The 24503-nt window shown below is 39.6% G+C and overlaps 1 protein-coding gene across 1 annotated transcript in view; it reads right to left on the bottom strand.

Annotated features, from left to right (window-relative positions):
* The window catches only part of pck2 (phosphoenolpyruvate carboxykinase 2 (mitochondrial)), a 74815-nt gene that overhangs the window by 40926 nt on the left and 9386 nt on the right, over positions 1–24503 (bottom strand). The window contains exons 2-3 of the mRNA XM_034171219.1: positions 3393–3593; positions 3026–3210 (exon numbers count right to left, since the gene is read on the bottom strand). Of these exons, the coding sequence (XP_034027110.1) occupies positions 3026–3210; positions 3393–3593 (386 nt within the window). The remainder of the gene's footprint in view (positions 1–3025; positions 3211–3392; positions 3594–24503) is intronic.

Here is a 24503-nt window from a genome sequence, read left to right on the forward strand (position 1 = left end):
GGAAGAATGTACCTTAAAGTTTTTAGATTCCAAGGGTCAGGTCTCTTTATGTACACTCTTTTGTGAACAAATCCAAAGAATCATCTGTCACATTCGTAGTGAGCATGGACAGGTGATGTTACAGCAGGATATTACGGATGCGGAATGGGCAAAAGCTTGTCGATTCACTCAGACCCAGTCTATCAATGCAAATTCTAAGCTATTACAGTACAAATGGATATGTAGATGGTATATAACACCCGTAAAGCTGAACCGCTTTAACTCTAACATACCGGACACATGCTCGAAATGTAAAGTCCAAAAAGGTACCTTGTTTCACTGTATGTAGGAGTGTCCCGTCATTCGGTCATTTTGGAGAGTAATGTTTTAAGCATAGTTGTAAACATTGTAGGTAAAATGTTCCTTGTAACCCTAAAATGTGTCTATTGAGTATTTATCCCGCTGATTTAGTGCTGTCTAAAGAAACTGTGTCTTTGTTAAATATTTGCTTTTTGGAGGCCAAGCGTTGTATTGCCACAACATGGAAATCAGATATGCCCTGTACAGCTTCACAATGGTTGAAGGGGATGACTTTTTATTTAACTTTAGAAAAGATAAGCTATTCTTCCAAAAATAAGCTTGACAAGTTTTGGAAAATATTCCATAACTTCCTTTTGAATAACAGCATACCTATTGATGAATGGATCTGCGATACAGAATAAACTTTTGCTTGTAATTTTATTTTTTTTTTATTTATTTATTTCACTCCTGTCTTTTTCTTTATTACTGAACCACCGCATTATTTGCTTTCTACTCTTTTACTGTACTCACACAGTGCCTTTGTTTGTTCCTTATTGTTGTTCATTTAAAAATGAAAATCTCAATAAAAATATGTAAAAAAAAAAAATCTGTACAGAGGCATTAGACAGGGGTGCGCCCTTAGTCCCTTGGTGTTTGCACTTGCAATAGAGCCCCTTGCTCTGACTATTCATGTAAACAGTGAGTTTCATGGTTATGACACAGGGTACACTTCAAGCAAGATATTGCAGTATGCGGATGACATTTTGATGTACATCACGAGCCACCACATACTTCTATTCTGGTTCTAATGAGGACGATTGAACTATTTAGTTCCTTTCTCATGATATAAGATAAACTGGGGGAAAAGCGAGCTGATGCAGGTGTGTTGTGGAGACCAGATGTGTTTGAACAGATTCCCATTTAAATTGGCTTCACACAATTCACATATTTGGGGTAACAAATTACAATGAAACATAATTCCTTATTTGAAGCAATTTTATGGCTATACTGAACAGGACTGGAGTTCTGGAAAACACTCCTGTTATCCTTGATAGGTAGATTAAGATGGTCTGCCTCCCTCAGCTGCTATACCTCTTTCAAAATCTACCTACATACCTTACTAAAACCATTTTTAAGAAAGTAGATTCTTTATTTCTCCCGTTTATATGGAACTATAAATCCTATAGGATTAGAAAGGGGCATCTGTGCAAACGGAAGATGAGTGGTGGGCTGGGTCTCCCGGATTTTATGCATTACTATTGGGCTGCAAACATTCATTGCGTCTCCGAAGGGTTTGATGAGACTATTGTATTCTCTGGATGGCTGGATATGGAATGGGAGGGTTGTCTTCCTTACTCGATAGGGGCTATCCTAATGTCTCCCATTTGTCTCAAAAAAAAAAAAAAAAAAATCATAGTACAACCATAAATCCGATTATACACAGTACCATTCAGATCTGGAAACAAATATCAAAATACTTAAAACTAGAGCCCTATTCTTTACACTGCCAATATCAAGCAAATCCATCATTTAACCCTTCAACTATGGATGGAGCCTCTGATCAGGGGAAAGAGTTTGGAGTATTAGGGATTTGTATATCAGGGGTGTATGCATCCTTCCAGCAGCTTCAGGAGAATATGGACTGTCAAAGTCTGAGTTCTTTAGATATGTGCAGATCAGACATTTTTTTAAAGCCTCATCTGGACAATTTAGAGACTACATACCTGATAAAGTTAGACCAGTGTCTCAAGGACTGTATAGTAGAAAGGATGCAATTTAATTATATATGATGTTTTACAAGAATATGAACAAGTGAATATGGATGGTATAAAGAAGGACCGGGGAAAAGGAAGTAGGGATGCAAATAGCAGAGGACACCTGGGATAAGGGTCTGAAATATGTTAACATGTGCTCCCTTAATGCTAGACATGGTTTGATCCAGTTTAAGATTTTGCGCAGGCTGCATTATTCTAAGGTGAGGTTGCATAAAATTTTCCATGATGTGTTGCCAATTTGTAAAAAATGTAGCCAAGTGGATGCAGACTGACTACATAGTTTATGCACTGTGCCCTAAGCTACAGGAATTTGGGTTGCAATATTTTCATTCAATTCCACAAGTTTTTAAGGTTTAGATAAAACCAGACCCACTGTGGGTTTAAACTGGGTACATCAGAACACTAAAAACCTACAGAATGCACAGCACCATCTCCTGTCATATGGCCCTCATTTGTGCAAAGAACGTATTCTTCTGCTCTGGAAAGATAAAGAGAAATCGAAAGTTTGGACTGCGACAGTGACTGATACCCTACACCTGGAAGAATGAATTATATCCTTAATGATAGGCTGGAGGAATATGAAAATATTTGGAGTCCAATGATTTTATTTATGGGGAAGATGAATGGTTAGGATGCGTTTTGTGAGCAGTAGTCTATAACATCTTCAAGTAGCACTCTGCAGGGGTGGGTGGGCAGGGCTGTTTGGTTTTCTTTTTTGCTATTGTTGTTATTGGTTTTGAGGATGTGTCTATTTATGTTGTTTGATTTTGTCTGCTGGTGTTATTTTTCTGTTGTGGGTCTTTTGTTGTGTTTGTCTTTAGGCATAACGTTAAAAAGAAGCAAGATATCCATTCCACACTATTTGTATTATTGCTGTTCTTATGCTTCATAATAAAAATATGTGAAATGAAAATGAACAAAGAGAAAGCACATTCTTTCTGAAGGCAAATGTCTTGTTTTTCATGTCGTACCTGCCATGCAGCCAGGGAAGCGTTCCTGCCTCGCCTTTGTCCAGTCTGTCTCGCTCATCCAGTTGCCCAGTTGGCTCTTCACGCCTTCTGCTGGGATGGGAACAGTGTCCCTGTGATTCTTGGTAACAATCACTGTCTTACTCTCCACTCGAGCCACATCCTTGGGGTCCGTACGTGCCAACCAGCTGCCAAGAACCACAAAAGTCAAGGGGTCATACAAACAGTGAAGCATTAAATTAGAATATAGCTATTCACAAGGTGGGGTAGTAAATATTTAAAGTACATACTGGCCCTCCCCTCCACTGGATTATCTATACAAGTACACATCCAACACCAGGACTGTTTTCTGGACACACAAAGCCTGTACCAGTTATCGTATTTGGGAAGCTTCTTGACCATCCCTTCCATCTCCATGCCCGCCAGGATGTTGGCATTTTCTTCCTTTGTTCCTGTCACCACATGGACATTACTGGGGTTGCACTCCACCACTGCTCCCATGACAAACTCAGCTACCGTTGGAGGCAGTGAAGGGATGGAGACCAAGGACCGAACTCCAACACTGCCCTGTCTGAAAGGAAAATGTTCTAAAGTAACATATTACAGTGACCAAACTCTACTCTAAACATTATATTGAACTAAGTGTCAGAAAATGAAGTCAAAATATTGTCCAAGCCCATGATCTCTGGATGAGGAAATTCTCACCGGAGATGTTAAAATGCCAGTGATAGCTAATTCAACACTTTTTATTCATCCGAGGGACACAAAGTAGTCCTGCACCCTGAGAACGCAGAGCCCGGGCCAGTACTTAGGGTTTAAGTAGGTCAGCTAAGTAGGGAGGAGCTAGTCAGTGAATAATTTATAGGTTAGTAACAGAACCTTAAAATCTGATCTCACAGGGACAGGAAGCCAGTGAAGAGACACCAAAATGGGTATAATGTGGTCAAACTTTCTGCTTCTCAAAAGTCTGGCAGCAGCATTTTGAACCAGTTGAAACTCCTAATGCTGGACTGCGGTAAACCAGAAAATAGAACATTGCAGTAATCCAATCTAGAAGAAACAAATGCATGAATCAGGGTCTCAGCATCAGCCATAGACAGGATGGGACAAATCTTCGCTATATTTCGCAGGTGGAAGAAAGCAGTTCTCGTAATATCTCTAATGTGGAGGTCAAAGGACAATGTAGGATAAAAAGTTACACCAAGGTTCCTCACTTTGTCAGTGTGATGTATGACACGAGCCTCAGCTAAGCATTAGCTGGTCAAATTGATGCCGATGTCTCACTCGACCAAGAACCATCATTTCAGTCTTGCCAGGGTTTAAAAGCAGAAAATTGCTAGACATCCAACTTTTCACTGATGCAAGGCAATCTTCTAAGGATTTTATGCGGATGAGATTACCAGCAGTTATTGACATGAATAACTGGGTATCATCAGCATAGCAATGAAAGGTAATCCCAAAACACTGCAATATGTGCCCAAGAGGTGCTATATAAAGGGAGAAAAGCAGGGGGCCTAAGACAGGCCCCTGTGGAACCCCAAAGTTCATGTCACTAAGGTTAGAGGTAGTGCTATTGTACAAAACACAGTGAGAACAACTGGCCAGGTATGATGTCAACCATGCGAGGGCATTCCCAGTAATCCCAAAATAACTTTCCAGCCTATTGAGTAGAATATGATGATCCACAGTATCAAACGCAGCACTAAGACCTAACAGCACCAGAACCATAGTGGTGTCCAAATCCATTGCAAGCATTAGATAATTCACTACTTTATTGAGAGGTGTCTCTGTGGAACGATATTTTCTAAAAGAAGACTGCAGTGGCTCAAAAAGATTATTCTCAGTAAGGTGGTCCAAGAGCTGCTGTGAAATCACCTTTTTCAAAATTTTAGAGCGGAATGATAGATTTGATATCAGCCTATAGTTTTCAATACACTAAGGTCAAGATTAGATTTCTTAAGTAATGGTTTAATCACTGCAGATTTGAAACATTTAGGAACAGATCCAGAGGCTAATGAAAGATTAATCATTTCCAGCACAGTCGGCCCAAGAGTTGGCCACAGGTCCATAAACAGTTTTGTTGGTACGGGATCAAATAAGCAGGTTGTGCTTTTTGTAGATGTTAAATGTTTCGTCATCACGCCTTGTGAGACACTATGAAATTCTGTAAATCTAGGTAATACCTCAGTATTGGCTCCCACCTCAACAGCTGGGTGTACTGGCTGGGTTAAGGCATGTTGGGATATGCTTAACCTAATGTCATCTATTTTCTTCTCAAAGTAATCCAAGAAATCTTGTGCTCTAAAAGGAGAGCGACTTATAGGTGGCTGTCCATAAATAAGTGTTGCCACGGTGTCAAACAAGAACTTTGAGTTATGCTTGTTTTTGTTGATCAAATCAGAGTAATAGGTCCGCTTTGTAGCCAGTAGTGCATGCTTATAGTCCAAGATAGCATCGCGCCACGCAAGGTGGAAAACTTCTAATTTTGAACTATGCCATCTTCCTTCTAGACCTCTAGCCTTATGAATGAAGTCATGCAAGTAATCATTGAACCAAGGTGACTGTGTTTTGGGGGTGGGGGTTTAATATAGGTGGCGCAATCATGTCGAATGTAGTTTTGAACGCTGAGTGCAAACTGTCCACAAGACTGTCTACTGATTGGGCATTTTCCAAACGTAAAGCTATGATATCAGGTTGTCTAGCTTTGAGTTCAGTTGTAGTTGTGGAGTTGATGTATCGCCGATAAATAAGGTGGTTGTTGCACTAAACACAGCAGCGGAGCTATATACCTAATAAGTGAGTGATCAGAAACCACTGATGCAAGAGGCATGATGTCAATATTTGTGACAGCAATACCACGTGCGAGAACCAAATCCAGGTTGAATCCAAAATCCAAATCCACTAATGTGTGTCAAATCCTGAATGCATTTCTGGAATCCTAATACATCCATAATTTCATTCCATTAACTTTAACTAGTAATGACTTCATGACTTTCTTTGCTAACAAAATTTTAACTATTAGAGAAAAAATTACTCATAACCATCCCAAAGACGTATCGTTATCTTTGGCTGCTTTCAGTGATGCCGGTATTTGGTTAGACTCTTTCTCTCCGATTGTTCTGTCTGAGTTATTTTCATTAGTTACTTCATCCAAACCATCAACATGTTTATTAGACCCCATTCCTACCAGGCTGCTCAAGGAAGCCCTACCATTATTTAATGCTTCGATCTTAAATATGATCAATCTATCTTTGTTAGTTGGCTATGTACCACAGGCTTTTAAGGTGGCAGTAATTAAACCATTACTTAAAAAGCCATCACTTGACCCAGCTATCTTAGCTAATTATAGGCCAATCTCCAACCTTCCTTTTCTCTCAAAATTCTTGAAAGGGTAGTTGTAAAACAGCTAACTGATCATCTGCAGAGGAATGGTCTATTTGAAGAGTTTCAGTCAGGTTTTAGAATTCATCATAGTACAGAAACAGCATTAGTGAAGGTTACAAATGATCTTCTTATGGCCTCGGACAGTGGACTCATCTCTGTGCTTGTTCTGTTAGACCTCAGTGCTGCTTTTGATACTGTTGACCATAAAATTTTATTACAGAGATTAGAGCATGCCATAGGTATTAAAGGCACTACGCTGCGGTGGTTTGAATCATATTTGTCTAATAGATTACAATTTGTTCATGTAAATGGGGAATCTTCTTCACAGACTAAAGTTAATTATGGAGTTCCACAAGGTTCTGTGCTAGGACCAATTTTATTCACTTTATACATGCTTCCCTTAGGCAGTATTATTAGACGGTATTGCTTAAATTTTCATTGTTACGCAGATGATACCCAGCTTTATCTATCCATGAAGCCAGAGGACACACACCAATTAGCTAAACTGCAGGATTGTCTTACAGACATAAAGACATGGATGGCCTCTAATTTCCTGCTTTTAAACTCAGATAAAACTGAAGTTATTGTACTTGGCCCCACAAATCTTAGAAACATGGTGTCTAACCAGATCCTTACTCTGGATGGCATTACCCTGACCTCTAGTAATACTGTGAGAAATCTTGGAGTCATTTTTGATCAGGATATGTCATTCAAAGTGCATATTAAACAAATATGTAGGACTGCTTTTTTGCATTTACGCAATATCTCTAAAATCAGAAAGGTCTTGTCTCAGAGTGATGCTGAAAACTAATTCATGCATTTATTTCCTCTAGGCTGGACTATTGTAATTCATTATTATCAGGTTGTCCTAAAAGTTCCCTAAAAAGCCTTCAGTTAATTCAAAATGCTGCAGCTAGAGTACTGACGGGGACTAGAAGGAGAGAGCATATCTCACCCATATTGGCCTCTCTTCATTGGCTTCCTGTTAATTCTAGAATAGAATTTAAAATTCTTCTTCTACTTATAAGGTTTTGAATAATCAGGTCCCATCTTATCTTAGGGACCTCGTAGTACCATATCACCCCAATAGAGCGCTTCGCTCTCACACTGCAGGCTTACTTGTAGTTCCTAGGGTTTGTAAGAGTAGAATGGGAGGCAGAGCCTTCAGCTTTCAGGCTCCTCTTCTGTGGAACCAGCTCCCAATTCAGATCAGGGAGACAGACACCCTCTCTACTTTTAAGATTAGGCTTAAAACTTTCCTTTTTGCTAAAGCTTATAGTTAGGGCTGGATCAGGTGACCCTGAACCATCCCTTAGTTATGCTGCTATAGACGTAGACTGCTGGGGGGTTCCCATGATGCATTGTTTCTTTCTCTTTTTGCTCTGTATGCACCACTCTGCATTTAATCATTAGTGATCGATCTCTGCTCCCCTTCACAGCATGTCTTTTTCCTGGTTCTCTCCCTCAGCCCCAACCAGTCCCAGCAGAAGACTGCCCCTCCCTGAGCCTGGTTCTGCTGGAGGTTTCTTCCTGTTAAAAGGGAGTTTTTCCTTCCCACTGTAGCCAAGTGCTTGCTCACAGGGGGTCGTTTTGACCGTTGGGGTTTTACATAATTATTGTATGGCCTTGCCTTACAATATACAGCGCCTTGGGGCAGCTGTTTGTTGTGATTTGGCGCTATATAAAAAAATTGATTGATTTATTGATTGATAATTTCCATAAATGATTTGCAGAGGGGATCAGAAGGCTTATTTATATGAATGTTGAAGCCACCAATAATCAGAATGTTCCCTGCAGTAGTTGACAAGTTAGAGATAAACTCACCAAAATCATCTAAGAATCCAGAGTATGGACCAGTCACTGTATATAGATACAGTGACAAAATAATATGGCTGATTTTCGTTCTTGTGACCTTGGCAATACATAGCATCGGAGAATCAGATGTTCAAACGAATTATGTTTATGACCTCCAACAGCTAATAAACTAAACCTAGATTTCTAAATATGAAACAGTGGAAGTTCTACACTGAATTACTCCCGGGCAAGATCGCCTCCGAGCACCCCCCCCCCCCCCCCCCTCGAAAAACACAAAGTTTTCAAAGACAGACATTTTTATTGTAATTTTTAATATTTTAGAAGTGCCCCTGAAAATGAAACTGACATCAAAAGACAGCAGACTACAATATAAATCTTAAACAAAACATCCAAGAATTGCAACTTTGAATAAACATGCCCTTACATGCTAAATGTCTGTCATTAGATGGTATATTAATCTGTCTTTCAGGGAGGAACAATTAGCTCCTTGGTTATTGCCTCGAATTCTATGCTTGGCACACTTTTAGTTATGACTGGTTAAACTATGCTTTCTCACTAAACAGAGTTGTAGCAAATGGCAAATGCTCGTCTTTGAAACTACCTACTGATATGAAAACGCCATTGGCTAATTTTAACCCAAATGACAGACATAAATAATAAATGAACCTGTCACTGTTTGGTTCCAAGCATGAGTCATTCTTACTTTGAATCATGTGTAAATTTGACACATATTACTACTTTAATATTTGAGATTTCTCCCCTAAAATATCCACCCAGAAATAACAGAAATTTATGTTTGCACTAGTTAAAGAATAATTTTATTTAACTGTAACTCAGCTTCAGTCAGTTTACCTCACAATGTCTCATAAATAACTTACAATTATTATTATTAGTGGTAGTAATAGCATTAGTGCATCCCTCTGACAAAGTCCAGTTTATGCCATTATGCAGTATGTAAAATAATAAGTTTAAAAAGTCTGAATTTCTCTGACCATTTTCAGTACAACTTTATGGTGAAATTAGATCTCATTTGTTAAAACTGAATTATTGTTGTATAAGCTCAGAAACTTAGCAAGTATCATAGCAAGAAGGCCAACAAACATGTAACACCATCAATTAACATTAGCCCTTCATTCATGACATGGACACCATAATCAGACTTGCATACCTTTATCCTTGTTCGTTTCTCCTCCTCTTCTTTTCTTTTTTCCTAAATTGGGAACCTGATGGCTTTGACAGTTTCCCGTCCATCTGTTTATTTGACACCTGACAATCAACAGATTTCCTATTTTCCACCCCACCGCCTCACTCTGACCACATAATCATTTTGTATCACCTATTTTTATTTGCCATTTCACACAATTCATAAAAAAACATGCAGAAATTATTAGGCTGTATTCATATTATGAATGTGTGTTATTTGGAAGTCGAGGTGTAACTGACTTTTGCCCACTAACCACCCTTCCATTAGAGAAACCCAGAGGTTTGAGGATGTCATTCAGATCTCAAGTCACCCAGAGGCTCCCAGGTCACCCCTCAGTTCTGTTCTGTCAGTTTAATATGTTATTTCTCTTACAAAGTTATGGTGAAATGCCAAATATTTGGTCTGTACCTTGCAAACATTTGACGTTACAGCCTTTGGAACTTTTTGTGAATTTTTCGCATGTCATGAAAACTGTATTCTACTGAATTTGCACGTTAATAATGACTTCCCTATATGCCTCACAGCTATGAAACTGCTTATGCCAGGCTAACCTGTGGTGTAGAGTTTGGATATCAATCAATCAATCAATTTTTTTATATAGCGCCAAATCACAACAAACAGTTGCCCCAAGGCGCTTTATATTGTAAGGCAAGGCCATACAATAATTATGTAAAACCCCAACGGTCAAAACGACCCCCTGTGAGCAAGCACTTGGCTACAGTGGGAAGGAAAAATTCCCTTTTAACAGGAAGAAACCTCCAGCAGAACCAGGCTCAGGGAGGGGCAGTCTTCTGCTGGGACTGGTTGGGGCTGAGGGAGAGAACCAGGAAAAAGACATGCTGTGGAGGGGAGCAGAGATCGATCACTAATGATTAAATGCAGAGTGGTGCATACAGAGCAAAAAGAGAAAGAAACAGTGCATCATGGGAACCCCCCAGCAGTCTACGTCTATAGCAGCATAACTAAGGGATGGTTCAGGGTCACCTGATCCAGCCCTAACTATAAGCTTTAGCAAAAAGGAAAGTTTTAAGCCTAATCTTAAAAGTAGAGAGGGTGTCTGTCTCCCTGATCTGAATTGGGAGCTGGTTCCACAGGAGAGGAGCCTGAAAGCTGAAGGCTCTGCCTCCCATTCTACTCTTACAAACCCTAGGAACTACAAGTAAGCCTGCAGTCTGAGAGCGAAGCGCTCTATTGGGGTGATATGGTACTACGAGGTCCCTAAGATAAGATGGGACCTGATTATTCAAAACCTTATAAGTAAGAAGAAGAATTTTAAATTCTATTCTAGAATTAACAGGAAGCCAATGAAGAGAGGCCAATATGGGTGAGATATGCTCTCTCCTTCTAGTCCCCGTCAGTACTCTAGCTGCAGCATTTTGAATTAACTGAAGGCTTTTTAGGGAACTTTTAGGACAACCTGATAATAATGAATTACAATAGTCCAGCCTAGAGGAAATAAATGCATGAATTAGTTTTTCAGCATCACTCTGAGACAAGACCTTTCTGATTTTAGAGATATTGCGTAAATGCAAAAAAGCAGTCCTACATATTTGTTTAATATGCGCTTTGAATGACATATCCTGATCAAAAATGACTCCAAGATTTCTCACAGTATTACTAGAGGTCAGGGTAATGCCATCCAGAGTAAGGATCTGGTTAGACACCATGTTTCTAAGATTTGTGGGGCCAAGTACAATAACTTCAGTTTTATCTGAGTTTAAAAGCAGGAAATTAGAGGTCATCCATGTCTTTATGTCTGTAAGACAATCCTGCAGTTTAGCTAATTGGTGTGTGTCCTCTGGCTTCATGGATAGATAAAGCTGGGTATCATCTGCGTAACAATGAAAATTTAAGCAATACCGTCTAATAATACTGCCTAAGGGAAGCATGTATAAAGTGAATAAAACTGGTCCTAGCACAGAACCTTGTGGAATTCCATAATTAACTTTAGTCTGTGAAGAAGATTCCCCATTTACATGAACAAATTGTAATCTATTAGACAAATATGATTCAAACCACCGCAGCCCAGTGCCTTTAATACCTATGGCATGCTCTAATCTCTGTAATAAAATTTTATGGTCAACAGTATCAAAAGCAGCACTGAGGTCTAACAGAACAAGCACAGAGATGAGTCCACTGTCCGAGGCCATAAGAAGATCATTTGTAACCTTCACTAATGCTGTTTCTGTACTATGATGAATTCTAAAACCTGACTGAAACTCTTCAAATAGACCATTCCTCTGCAGATGATCAGTTAGCTGTTTTACAACTACCCTTTCAAGAATTTTTGAGAGAAAAGGAAGGTTGGAGATTGGCCTATAATTAGCTAAGATAGCTGGGTCAAGTGATGGCTTTTTAAGTAATGGTTTAATTACTGCCACCTTAAAAGCCTGTGGTACATAGCCAACTAACAAAGATAGATTGATCATATTTAAAATCGAAGCATTAAATAATGGTAGGGCTTCCTTGAGCAGCCTGGTAGGAATGGGGTCTAATAAACATGTTGATGGTTTGGATGAAGTAACTAATGAAAATAACTCAGACAGAACAATCGGAGAGAAAGAGTCTAACCAAATACCAGCATCACTGAAAGCAGCCAAAGATAACGATACATCTTTGGGATGGTTATGAGTAATTTTTTCTCTAATAGTTAAAATTTTGTTAGCAAAGAATGTCATGAAGTCATTACTAGTTAAAGTTAATGGAATACTCAGCTCAATAGAGCTCTGACTCTTTGTCAGCCTGGCTACAGTGCTGAAAAGAAACCTGGGGTTGTTCTTATTTTCTTCAATTAGTGATGAGTAGAAAGATGTCCTAGCTTTACGGAGGGCTTTTTTATAGAGCAACAGACTCTTTTTCCAAGCTAAGTGAAGATCTTCTAAATTAGTGAGACGCCATTTCCTCTCCAACTTACGGGTTATCTGCTTTAAGCTACGAGTTTGTGAGTTATACCACGGAGTCAGGCACTTCTGATTTAAAGCTCTCTTTTTTTTAGAGGAGCTACAGCATCCAAAGTTGTCTTCAATGAGGATGTAAAACTATTGACGAGATACTCTATCTCACTTACAGAGTTTAGGTAGCTACTCTGCACTGTGTTGGTATATGGCATTAGAGAACATAAAGAAGGAATCATATCCTTAAACCTAGTTACAGCGCTTTCTGAAAGACTTCTAGTGTAATGAAACTTATTCCCCACTGCTGGGTAGTCCATCAGAGTAAATGTAAATGTTATTAAGAAATGATCAGACAGAAGGGAGTTTTCAGGGAATACTGTTAAGTCTTCTATTTCCATACCATAAGTCAGAACAAGATCTAAGATATGATTAAAGTGGTGGGTGGACTCATTTACTTTTTGAGCAAAGCCAATAGAGTCTAATAATAGATTAAATGCAGTGCTGAGGCTGTCATTCTCAGCATCTGTGTGGATGTTAAAATCGCCCACTATAATTATCTTATCTGAGCTAAGCACTAAGTCAGACAAAAGGTCTGAAAATTCACAGAGAAACTCACAGTAACGACCAGGTGGACGATAGATAATAACAAATAAAACTGTTTTTTGGGACTTCCAATTTGGATGGACAAGACTAAGAGTCAAGCTTTCAAATGAATTAAAGCTCTGTCTGGGTTTTTGATTAATTAATAAGCTGGAATGGAAGATTGCTGCTAATCCTCCGCCCCGGCCCGTGCTACGAGCATTCTGACAGTTAGTGTGACTCGGGGGTGTTGACTCATTTAAACTAACATATTCATCCTGCTGTAACCAGGTTTTTGTAAGGCAGAATAAATCAATATGTTGATCAATTATTATATCATTTACCAACAGGGACTTAGAAGAGAGAGACCTAATGTTTAATAGACCACATTTAACTGTTTTAGTCTGTGGTGCAGTTGAAGGTGCTATATTATTTTTTCTTTTTGAATTTTTATGCTTAAATAGATTTTTGCTGGTTATTGGTAGTCTGGGAGCCGGCACCGTCTCTACGGGGATGGGGTAATGAGGGGATGGCAGGGGAAGAGAAGCCGCAGAGAGGTGTGTAAGACTACAACTCTGCTTCCTGGTCCCAACCCTGGATAGTCACGGTTTGGAGGATTTAAGAAAATTGGCCAGATTTCTAGAAATGAGAGCTGCTCCATCCAAAGTGGGATGGATGCCGTCTCTCCTAACAAGACCAGGTTTTCCCCAGAAGCTTTGCCAATTATCTATGAAGCCCACCTCATTTTTTGGACACCACTCAGACAGCCAGCAATTCAAGGAGAACATGCGGCTAAACATGTCACTCCCTGTCTGATTGGGGAGGGGCCCAGAGAAAACTACAGAGTCCGACATTGTTTTTGCAAAGTTACACACCGATTTAATGTTAATTTTAGTGACCTCCGATTGGCGTAACCGGGTGTCATTACTGCCGACGTGAATTACAATCTTACCAAATTTACGCTTAGCCTTAGCCAGCAGTTTCAAATTTCCTTCAATGTCGCCTGCTCTGGCCCCCGGAAGACAATTGACTATGGTTGCTGGTGTCGCTAACTTCACATTTCGCAAAACAGAGTCGCCAATAACCAGAGTTTGATCCTCGGCGGGTGTGTCGTTGAGTGGGGAAAAACGGTTAGAGATGTGAACGGGTTGGCGATGTACACGGGGCTTCTGTTTAGGGCTACGCTTCCTCCTCACAGTCACCCAGTCAGCCTGCTTTCCCGGCTGCTCCGGATCTGCCAGGGGGTAACTAACGGCGGCTAAGCTACCTTGGTCCGCACCGACTACAGGGGCCTGGCTAGCTGTAGAATTTTCCACGGTGCGGAGCCGAGTCTCCAATTCGCCCAGCCTGGCCTCCAAAGCTACGAATAAGCTACACTTATTACAAGTACCGTTACTGCTAAAGGAGGCCGAGGAATAACTAAACATTTCACACCCAGAGCAGAAAAGTGCGGGACAGACAGGAGAAGCCGCCATGCTAAATCGGCTAAGAGCTAGTAGCTACGCTAAGCTAGCGGATTCCTAAAAACACGCAAAGTGAATAATGTGTAAATAATTTAGAGGTGATTCAGCAGAAGGAGTGCTTTAGTTAAGGCACGTAAAGATTACACTGGGAAACCAATCGTAATCTAGATAACTAGATCAATCTAACTGCGCAGATTAAACAGCTAACAGATACAGAAAAACACTGCTGTGCTCCGGAACAGGAAGTGATACAATACCGCAGTGAGAGCCAACCACCAGTAGAGGATATGGCAGTTTTGGTGTATCTATTGTGATCTGCATTCCACAAAAACCTCACAATGGTAGAAAACCCAAAATTTTACATGTTGTCATATCTTTGATTAGTTCAAAGTCAAAGAAATATACTACTTATGGCTATAGAACTTTTTGTATGATAGTTTGTGATATAATGGAACATATTTACGCATTTAAATGATACACCAGGTTGTTTTAAAACATTTTTGAAAAAGTATTCAAATATGCCAATTTCTGTCACCCCAGATGCCAATGTGGACAGTTGACTATCATATTCATATTTTTACCATATACTGTTACATATCTCAAGATGATATGCTGGAAATATGGTGCCATTACTGAGCTTCCTTCTTGTGACTATAAATAGACACATTAGCATGACACATTGGCTATTTTGGGTGGATCTGGACATCTTGGGATTAGGTCACTTCATGAATATTGAGCAAGGCCTTTGTGGAAGGCAGATCACACTAGATACAACAAAACTGTCACAATTTCCCAACTCTAAACCAAATGTTAGCCTGGCATGAGCAGTTTCAAAGCTGTGAGGCATATCAGGAGTGCATTATTAACGTGCAAAGTTGGTAGAAAACACCGTTTTCATGATATGTGAAAAATTCACTAAAATTTCCAAAGTCTGTAACTTCAGAGGTTTTCAAGATACAGACCTAATATTTGGCATTTCACCCTAACTTTGGGATGTGACTAACATATCAAATGGACAGAATAAAGCTGAGGGGTGACCTGGGAATTTTTTTTCCCCAAAATTGGGTGATTTCAGATAGAATGACCCAGGGGTAAACTGTCCCCCCACGTGCCACTCCTCTTGCTCACACTGCTTCTGTGTACTGTCCTTCTCAGCAAGCAAGGGTCTTGCAGCTGCAGGAAATGCCAATTTGTGATCTGATGTACCGGGTACATGGATGCCGATCGGGTTACAAACAGGCTTACACCACTTCCTCTGACTCGATCATAATTTCGATCGGATTGGACGAATCAAATCAGATAGAGCTGTTTACATGGTGTGATTTTGATCTGATTGTTCGATCTGATTGTTCAATCAGACTACTTGTGGTCCATGTAACCACAGCTAGTGCAACCTACAACCCGTTCCTTACCATAACTGCATGAAACATATTTTCCTGGCTGTAATTCAGCATTATCCACCTCAGATGTTGGCTGTGTCAACAACAGTAAAATGAACATCTGCTGACAATCTTTTAATTTTCAATGAGTCTGTTGAAATTGGGATAAAGGAATGGTGGGACCTTGTAACAGTTAACAGTTAACAACAGCTAGAGTACTGATGGGGACTAGAAGGAGAGAGCATATCTCACCCATATTGGCTTCTCTTCATTGGCTTCCTGTTAATTCTAGAATAGAATTTAAAATTCTTCTTCTTACTTATAAGGTTTTAAATAATCAGGTCCCATCTTATCTTAGGGACCTCATAGTACCATATCACTCCAATAGAGCGCTTCGCTCTCAGACTGCAGGCTTACTTGTAGTTCCTAGGGTTTGTAAGAGTAGAATGGGAGGCAGAGCCTTCAGCTTTCAGGCTCCTCTCCTGTGGAACCAGCTCCCAATTCGGATCAGGGAGACAGACACCCTCTCTACTTTTAAGATTAGGCTTAAAACTTTCCTTTTTGCTAAAGCTTATAGTTAGGGCTGGATCAGGTGACCCTGAACCATCCCTTAGTTATGCTGCTATAGACTTAGACTGCTGGGGGGTTCCCATGATGCACTGAGTGTTTCTTTCTCTTTTTGCTCTGTATGCACCACTCTGCATTTAATCATTAGTGATTGATCTCTGCTCTCTTCCACAGCATGTCTTTTTCCTGATTCTCTCCCCTCAGCCCCAACCAGTCCCAGCAGAAGACTGCCCCTCCCTGAGCCTGGTTCTGCTGGAGGTTTCTTCCTGTTAAAAGGGAGTTTTTCCTTCCCACTGTCGCCAAGTGCTTGCTCACAGGGGGTCGTTTTGACCGTTGGGGTTTTTCTGTAATTATTGTATGGCTTTTGCCTTACAATATAAAGCGCCTTGGGGCAACTGTTTGTTGTGATTTGGCGCTATATAAATAAAATTGATTTGATTTGATTTAAACTCTACTGCTGTTTTGAATCTTGCTGACAAGTGGAAGTGTTTTCATTTTGGAGGACATCAGCCACTGATACGTAGAAAAACTTGACTCCCTGAATGTTGGCATGTGACCAACATTCAGGGAGAATCTCTAAGAATGTCTCCAACTGTAGTTGCTTGAAAGCTAATCAGATTATTCCTTAAAATATTGTCACTCTTTGTAGTGCGACAGCGGTCACAGGATGAAAGAGGTTGACATTTGGAAAAAAAAAAAAATACATATGAAGGAGGTAAGAAAACAAGCTGATTTTTTTTAGTAAATATTTGTAAGATATGTACAATTATGAAGAAAAAGTTTCATGACCATGGGCAGTTGCCCACATGGTGAATTTGCCAGTAAAAAAAAAATTGTCAAAAAGTGATATTTTTTTTTTTTTCTTTTTAAAGCCGGAACAATTTTTAGCGTCCCCTAAGTTTAAATTAAAACTTTTGTCAAGTCAAGTCAAATTTATTTGGATAGCACATTTACAACAACCAAAGCTGCCCAAAGTGCTTCACAGATACAGAATAAAATATATATATAAGAAATACAAAAATACAAAATAGAAAATCCAAACACTAATAAATACAATAAAATTTAATACAACCAATTCCAATGAAGTTGCGACATTGTGTAAAATGTAAATAAAACAGAATACAATGATTTGCAAATCCTCTTCAAACTATATTCAACTGAATACACCACAAAGACAAGATATTTAATGTTCAAACTGATCAACATTATTGTTTTTGTGCAAATACAGTGGGGCCAAAAAGTATTTATTCAACCCCTGATTGTGCAGGTTCTCCTACTTAGAAAGGTGAGAGAGGTCTGTCATTTTCATCATAGGTACACTTCAACTATGAGAGACAAAATGAGAAAAAAAAAATCCAGGAAATCACATTGTAGGATTTTTTTAAAGAATTTATTTGTAAATTATGGTGTAAAATATATATCCACCTGTTACCTGTATTAATGGCACCTGTTCGAACTTATCTGTATAAAAGACACCTATCCACAGCCTCAAACAGTCAGACTCCAAACTCAACCATGGCCAAAACCAAAGAGCTGTTGAAGGACACCAGGAAGAAAATTGTAGACCTGCCGGTTGGTGTGAATAGATCAACTGTGGGAGCAATTGTAAGCAAATGGAAGACAAGACCATTGATAATCTCCCTCGATCTGGGAATCCACGCAAGATCTCATCCCGTGGGGTCAAAATGATCATGAAAACGGTGAACAAAAACCCCAGAACTACACGGAGGGACCTGATGAATGACCTCCAGAGAGCTGGGACCAAAGTAACAAAGGCTACACACTATGCAGAGAGGGACTCAAATCCTGCAGTGCCAGGCATGTCCCCCTGCTTAAGCTAGTACATGTACAGGCCCGTCTGAAGTTTGCCAGAGAGCATATGGATGATCCAGAAGAGGATTGGGAGAATATCATGCGGTCACATGAAACCAAAATGTAACTTTTTAGTAAAAACTCAACTCATCATGTTTGGAGGAAGACAAATGCTGAGTTGCATCCCAAGAACACCATATCTACTGTGAAGCATGGGGGTGGAAACATTATACTTTGGGGCTGTTTTTCTCCAAAGGGGACAGGACAACTGATCTGGATTAAGGGAAGAATGAACGGGGCCACGTATCATGAGATTTTAAGACAAAACCTCCTTCCTTCAGTGAGAGCATTGAAGATGCAATGTGGCTGAGTCTTCCAGCATGACAATGACCCCAGACACACCGCTCGGGCAACGAAGGAGTGGCTCCGTAAAAAGCAATTCAAGGTCCTGGAGTGGCCGAGCCAGTCTCCATACCTCAACCCCATAGACAATTTGTTGAGGGAGTTGAAAGTCCATGTTGCCCAGCGACAGCCCCAAAACATCACTGCTCCAGAGGAGATCTGCATGGAGGAATGGGTCAAAATACCAGCTACAGTGTGTGCAAACCTGGTAAAGACTTACAGGAAACGTTTGACCTCTGTCATTGCCAACAAAGATTATGTTACAAAGCATTGAGTTGAACTTTTGTTATTGACCAAATACTTATTTTCTACCATAATTTACAAATAAATTCTATAAAATCCTACAATGTGATTTCCTGGATTTTTTTTCTCATTTTGTCTCTCATAGTTGAAGTGTACCTATGATGAAAATTACAGACTTCATCTTTCCAAGTAAGAGAACTTGCACAATCAGGGACTGACTAAATACTTTTTGGCCCCACTGTATTTGCACATTTTGAAATGGATGCCTGCAACACATTTCAAAAAAGATGGGACAGTGGTATGTTTACCATTGTGTTACATCACCTTTCCTTCCAACAACACTCAATGAGCATTTGGGAACTGAGGACACAAATTGTTGAAGCTTTGTAGGTGGAATTCTTTCCCATTCTTGCTTGATGTACGACCTCAGTTGTTCAACAGTCCGGGGTCTCCGTTGTCATATTTTGTGCTTAATAATGCGCCACACATTTTCAATGGGCGACACGTCTGGACTGCAGGCAGGCCAGTCTAGTACCTGTACTTTTTTTACCACAAAGCCACACTGTTGTAACATGTGCAGAATGTGGCTTGGTATTGTCTTGCTGAAATAAGCAGGGACCTCCCTGAAAAAGACGTTGCTTGGATGGCAACATGTGTTGCTCCAAAACCTGGATGTGCCTTTCAGCATTGATGGTGCCATCACAGATGTGCAAGCTGCCCATGCCATGGGCACTAACACACCCCCATACCATCACAGATGCTGGCTTTTGAACTTTGCGCTGGTAGCAATCTGGATGGTCTTTTTCCTCTTTTGTCAGGAGGACAAGACGTCCATGATTTCCAAAAACAATTTGAAATGTGGACTCATCCGACCACAGCACACTTTTCCACTTTGTGTCTGTTCATTTCAAATGAGCTCAGGCCCAGAGAAGGTGGTGGCGTTTCTGGATGTTGTTGATGTATGGCTTTCGCTTTGCATGGTAGAATTTTAACTTGCACTTGTAGATGTAGAGATGAACTGTGTTAACTGACAATGGTTTTCTGAAGTGTTCTTGAGCCCATGCAGTTAAGATCCTTTACACAATGATGTTGGTTTTTAATGCACCGCTGCCTGAGGGATCGAAGGTTACGGGCATTAAATGTTGGTTTTGGGCCTTGCTGCTTACATGTAGAAAGTTCTCCAGATTCTCTGAATCATCTGATTATATTATGGACTGTAGATGATGGAATCCCTAAATTCCTTGCAATTGAACATTGAGAAACATTGTTCTTAAACTGTTGGAATATTTTTTTTCATGCAGTTGTTCACAAAGTGGTGATCCTCACCTCATCTTTGCTTGTGAATGGCTGAGCCTTTTGGGGATATTCCTTTTATACCCAATCATGATGTTTCCAATTAACCTGTTCACCTGTGGAATGTTCCAAACAGGTGTTCTTTGAGCATTCATCAACTTTCCCAGTCTTTTGTCACCCCGTCCCATCTTTTTTGAAATGTGTTGCAGGCATCCATTTCAAAATGAGCAAATATTTGCACAAAAACAATAAAGTTTATCAGTTTGAACATGAAATATCTTGTCTTTGTGGTGTATTCAAGTGAATATAGGTTGTTGAGGATTTTCAAATCATTGTATTCTGTTTTTATTTACATGTCACACAATGTCCCAACTTCACTGGAATTGGGGTTGTACAAAAGTATTTAAGGCCTGTACAAAGAAATGGGTCTTCAATGATGACTTAAAAACATATGAAGAAGGCACAGATCGAATATTAAAAGGAGTCAGGTTCCCTCCTGCAGATGGCCCTTCAAATGGAAGGAATCCAGCATCATTAGCCAGCATCACCCTCTGAGATGAGGATGTCCACATTGTCTGGTGACAAGAATAATTTTATTTCTAACCTTTTCTGGTTAAATACAAGTTAATAGGGTTTTTAAAAGGAATAGTTTGCACCATGTGTCATGCTTAGTTGTCATGTTACAGGGCAACATGTCACATGCCACAGAATCCAATGTACGTCGACATTGTTTGACATTTACTTTGCAAACGAAGCATTCAATACAGTCAAAACTATTCTATCTATTAATCCTATGTGTTCAACTAATAATTTACATCACTTTTTACCAAAATTGAAGCAACTTTAAGTTTTCACCCCTGTACAAACTGAAACTGACCTTTGTCACCATTGTTGCTGTTTTTACCCCATAATTCCATAACATTCAGTCATAGATAGTTGGAACTATACCTTTTTGGAATATTTATGATCGGACAAATAATGTGTTACACTTTTCAATATGATTGGAGCATTTTTAAATTTTAACCCCTGGGTAATTCTTCATTGACCCCTAGGTGGCCGTCATATTGGATTTTTAAGTGGCCAGCATATTTTTCTTACTGATTCATGAAGAACATTCATGCCAAATCTGGTGCTTGTGTCACCAAGTGAAGGACTGTTTCAGTTATCTGCTGCACTAGACTCCTATACAGTAGTGTTCAGAATAATAGTAGTGCTATGTGACTAAAAAGATTAATCCAGGTGTTGAGTATATTTCTTATTGTTACATGGGAAACAAGGTACCAGTAGATTCAGTAGATTCTCACAAATCCAACAAGACCAAGTATTCATGATATGCACACTCTTAAGGCTATGAAATTGGGCTATTAGTAAAACAAAGTAGAAAAGGGGGTGTTCACAATACTAGTAGTGTGGTATTCAGTCAGTGAGTATGTTAATTTTGTGGAACAAATAGATGTGAATCAGGTGTCCCCTATTTAAGGATGAAGCCAGCACCTGTTGAACATGCTTTTCTCTTTGAAAGCCTGAGGAAAATGGGACATTCAAGACATTGTTCAGAAGAACAGCGTAGTTTGATTAAAAAGTTGATTGGAGAGGGGAAAACCTATACGCAGGTGCAAAAAATTATAGGCTGTTCATCTACAATGATCTCCAATGCTTTAAAATGGACAAAAAAAAAAAAAAAAAAAAAAAAAACTTACGTGTGGAAGAAAATGGAAAACAACCATCAAAATGGATAGAAGAATAACCAGAATGGCAAAGGCTCAACCATTGATCAGCTCCAGGATGATCAAAAGACAGTCTGGATTTACCTGTAAGTGCTGTGACAGTTAGAAGATGCCTGTGTGAAGCTAATTTATTTGCAAGAATCCCCTGCTAAGTCTGTCTGTTAAATAAAAGACGTGCAGAAGAGGTTACAATTTGACAAAGAACACATCAACTGGCCTAAAGAGAAATGGAGGAATATTTTGTGGACTGATGAGAGTAAAATTGTTCTTTTTGGGTCCAAGGGCCACAGACAGTTTGTGAGACGACCCCCCCAAACTCTGCATTCAAGCCACAGTTCACAGTGAAGACAGTGAAGCATGGTGGTGCAAGCATCATGATATGGGCATGTTTCTCCTACTATGGTGTTGGGCCTATATATCGCATACCAGCTATCATGGATCAGTTTGGATATGTCAAAATACTTGAAGAGGTCATGTTGCCTTATGCCGAAGAGGACATGCCCTTGAAATGGGTGTTTCAACAAGACAATGACCCCAGGCACACTAGTAAACGAGCAAAATCTTGGTTCCAAACCAACAAAATTAATGCCACGCAGATGTGAAGAAATCTGTGGAAAAACTGTGGTTATACAACTAAATACTAGTTTAGTGATTCACAGGATTGCTAAAAAAGCAGTTTGAACATAATAGTTTGAGTTTGTAGTGTCAACAGCAGATGCTACTATTATTGTGAACACCCCCTTTTCTACTTTTTTTTTTTTTTTTTTTTTTTTTTTTACTAATAGCCCAATTTCATAGCCTTAAGAGTGTGCATATCATGAATGCTTGGTCTTGTTGGATTTGTGAGAATCTACTGAATCTACTGGTACCTTGTTTCCCATGTAACAATAAGAAATATACTCAAAGCCTGGATTAATCTTTTTAGTCACATAGCACTACTATTATTCTGAACACTACTGTATCTCTTTAGAAGAGAATGCCAACATTATCAACACAATTTGAAAAATCTACAACTTAAGCTGCACGGTATTCATATGAAAGTAGTGTCAAATTCTACAGTTGCCTCACGGGGCTATTGATGTGACGCGAGAGCCAAAGACATTACTTCTCCACATAGAGAGAGGAAGGTATGGGCCCAGCTATTGTTAACAGCATTATATTCATAAACAGAGCTCACAGAGAGCACTGAAGCTCAACACAGGAACCGCATGTCTGAGAGCACTGACCTGCTGAACTCAACAAGTCAATATGTGCATGCCGGGAGCTTTTCCACAGTTGTGAAGAGTTTATTTACACTCATCAATGACATGAATGGTGTACTAATACTGGGATGATTTCTTTGAACGGTTCTTTTTCATGGGCAGAATGACTGTGTAACATGTATTTTAAATGTGAAAAAAAATAGTGCAGTTTTCACAAATTTTATGTGGGATGTCCTTGTTGATGTAAATCCAAATGTACACAGGGAGTGGGGCACGGCTGACTTCGAAACCAGGGAACCTTCTTATAAGGAGGCAAGCATATTAACCACTTGTACCACCACACATAAATGGAGGAATTTTAATATAATGCCATCTGGATGTTTTCTTATTGGTATGATGTCGTAAAACAAAAGAAAATGAATAAAAGCCCAAGAGCTCTCAAAACATTCTGCCACGACTGTGTGCTGTCTCACATTCAGCAACGTGCATCAAACTTCATGCATACAGTAGTGCAATGATCTGAATCAAGCTGTAAACACAGTAAAACTGAATTTAATCGCACATGCATTGGATTTCCTAAAGTCCACCCCAAGATCAAATGGAAACTGTCAACAGCTGCTGTGGAAACCTGTCAGAGCATCTCCAATGACCAAAACACCTTTTAATCATGATGTGAAGAAGATAAATGTTGATTTAAGGACAATGAAATGCATGACCGTCAGTTCCAGCTGTGATTAAAAGACACACGGTATCAGCTCAGCAGACTTTTGGCCTCCCCTGACAGCAAATCAATAAAAGATCCACTCTGCACTGTCTAATCACTAACCATATCTGCGGGTCAGATTGCATGATGTGGATTAGGACATGGAAGGAACTGAACTGAATGAGCAATTACTTGAGAGATGTTCTCTTGTAAAAACCTCCATTTGCTGACACAAAGGTGCCAATGAGATAGAAGATGATGAGAAAAGTAGTGGGATGAGATCAGCTTGCCTGTCCTCCCTTTGTGTTGAGAAGTTTAATCTTTTAGCAGGCCTCGCTCATTTTCAATGACCTTTGAGCTTTGCTTGTCCACGCAAAGTAAATGTCTCATAGCTTTTTCAATCCCTGCCTACCTGATGAGCCGGGGGGGAGTTGCTACAACACAAATATTAATTTGACCATGTTAAACAAATTTAATATCGAAACAACTTTCAGCAAATAAAATGCTTCGTTTCTGAAACTGCTTTCAACGTTACCCTTAACATCCACATTATATACACAATCAACATAATATAATGTTTTAATGTTACATAAAAGTTTGACATCTGTTCCCCCATTCCTCCCCCCCAAAAAAAAGAAAATAAAATGACACAGAACTAAGCAGTAAAGCTTAAAAAGTGTATGACCTTTGAGCTTTTCAAGATTTAAGATATAAAATGAATTTTCTTTGGCAACACTATAATCTATGATATATAACGTCAACCACGCCAGGGCACTTCCAGTAATCCTAAAATGATTCTCCATCCTATTGAGTA

The sequence above is a fragment of the Thalassophryne amazonica genome, chromosome 1 (genome assembly GCF_902500255.1).
Source record: "Thalassophryne amazonica chromosome 1, fThaAma1.1, whole genome shotgun sequence".
NCBI classification, from domain to species: domain Eukaryota; kingdom Metazoa; phylum Chordata; class Actinopteri; order Batrachoidiformes; family Batrachoididae; genus Thalassophryne; species Thalassophryne amazonica.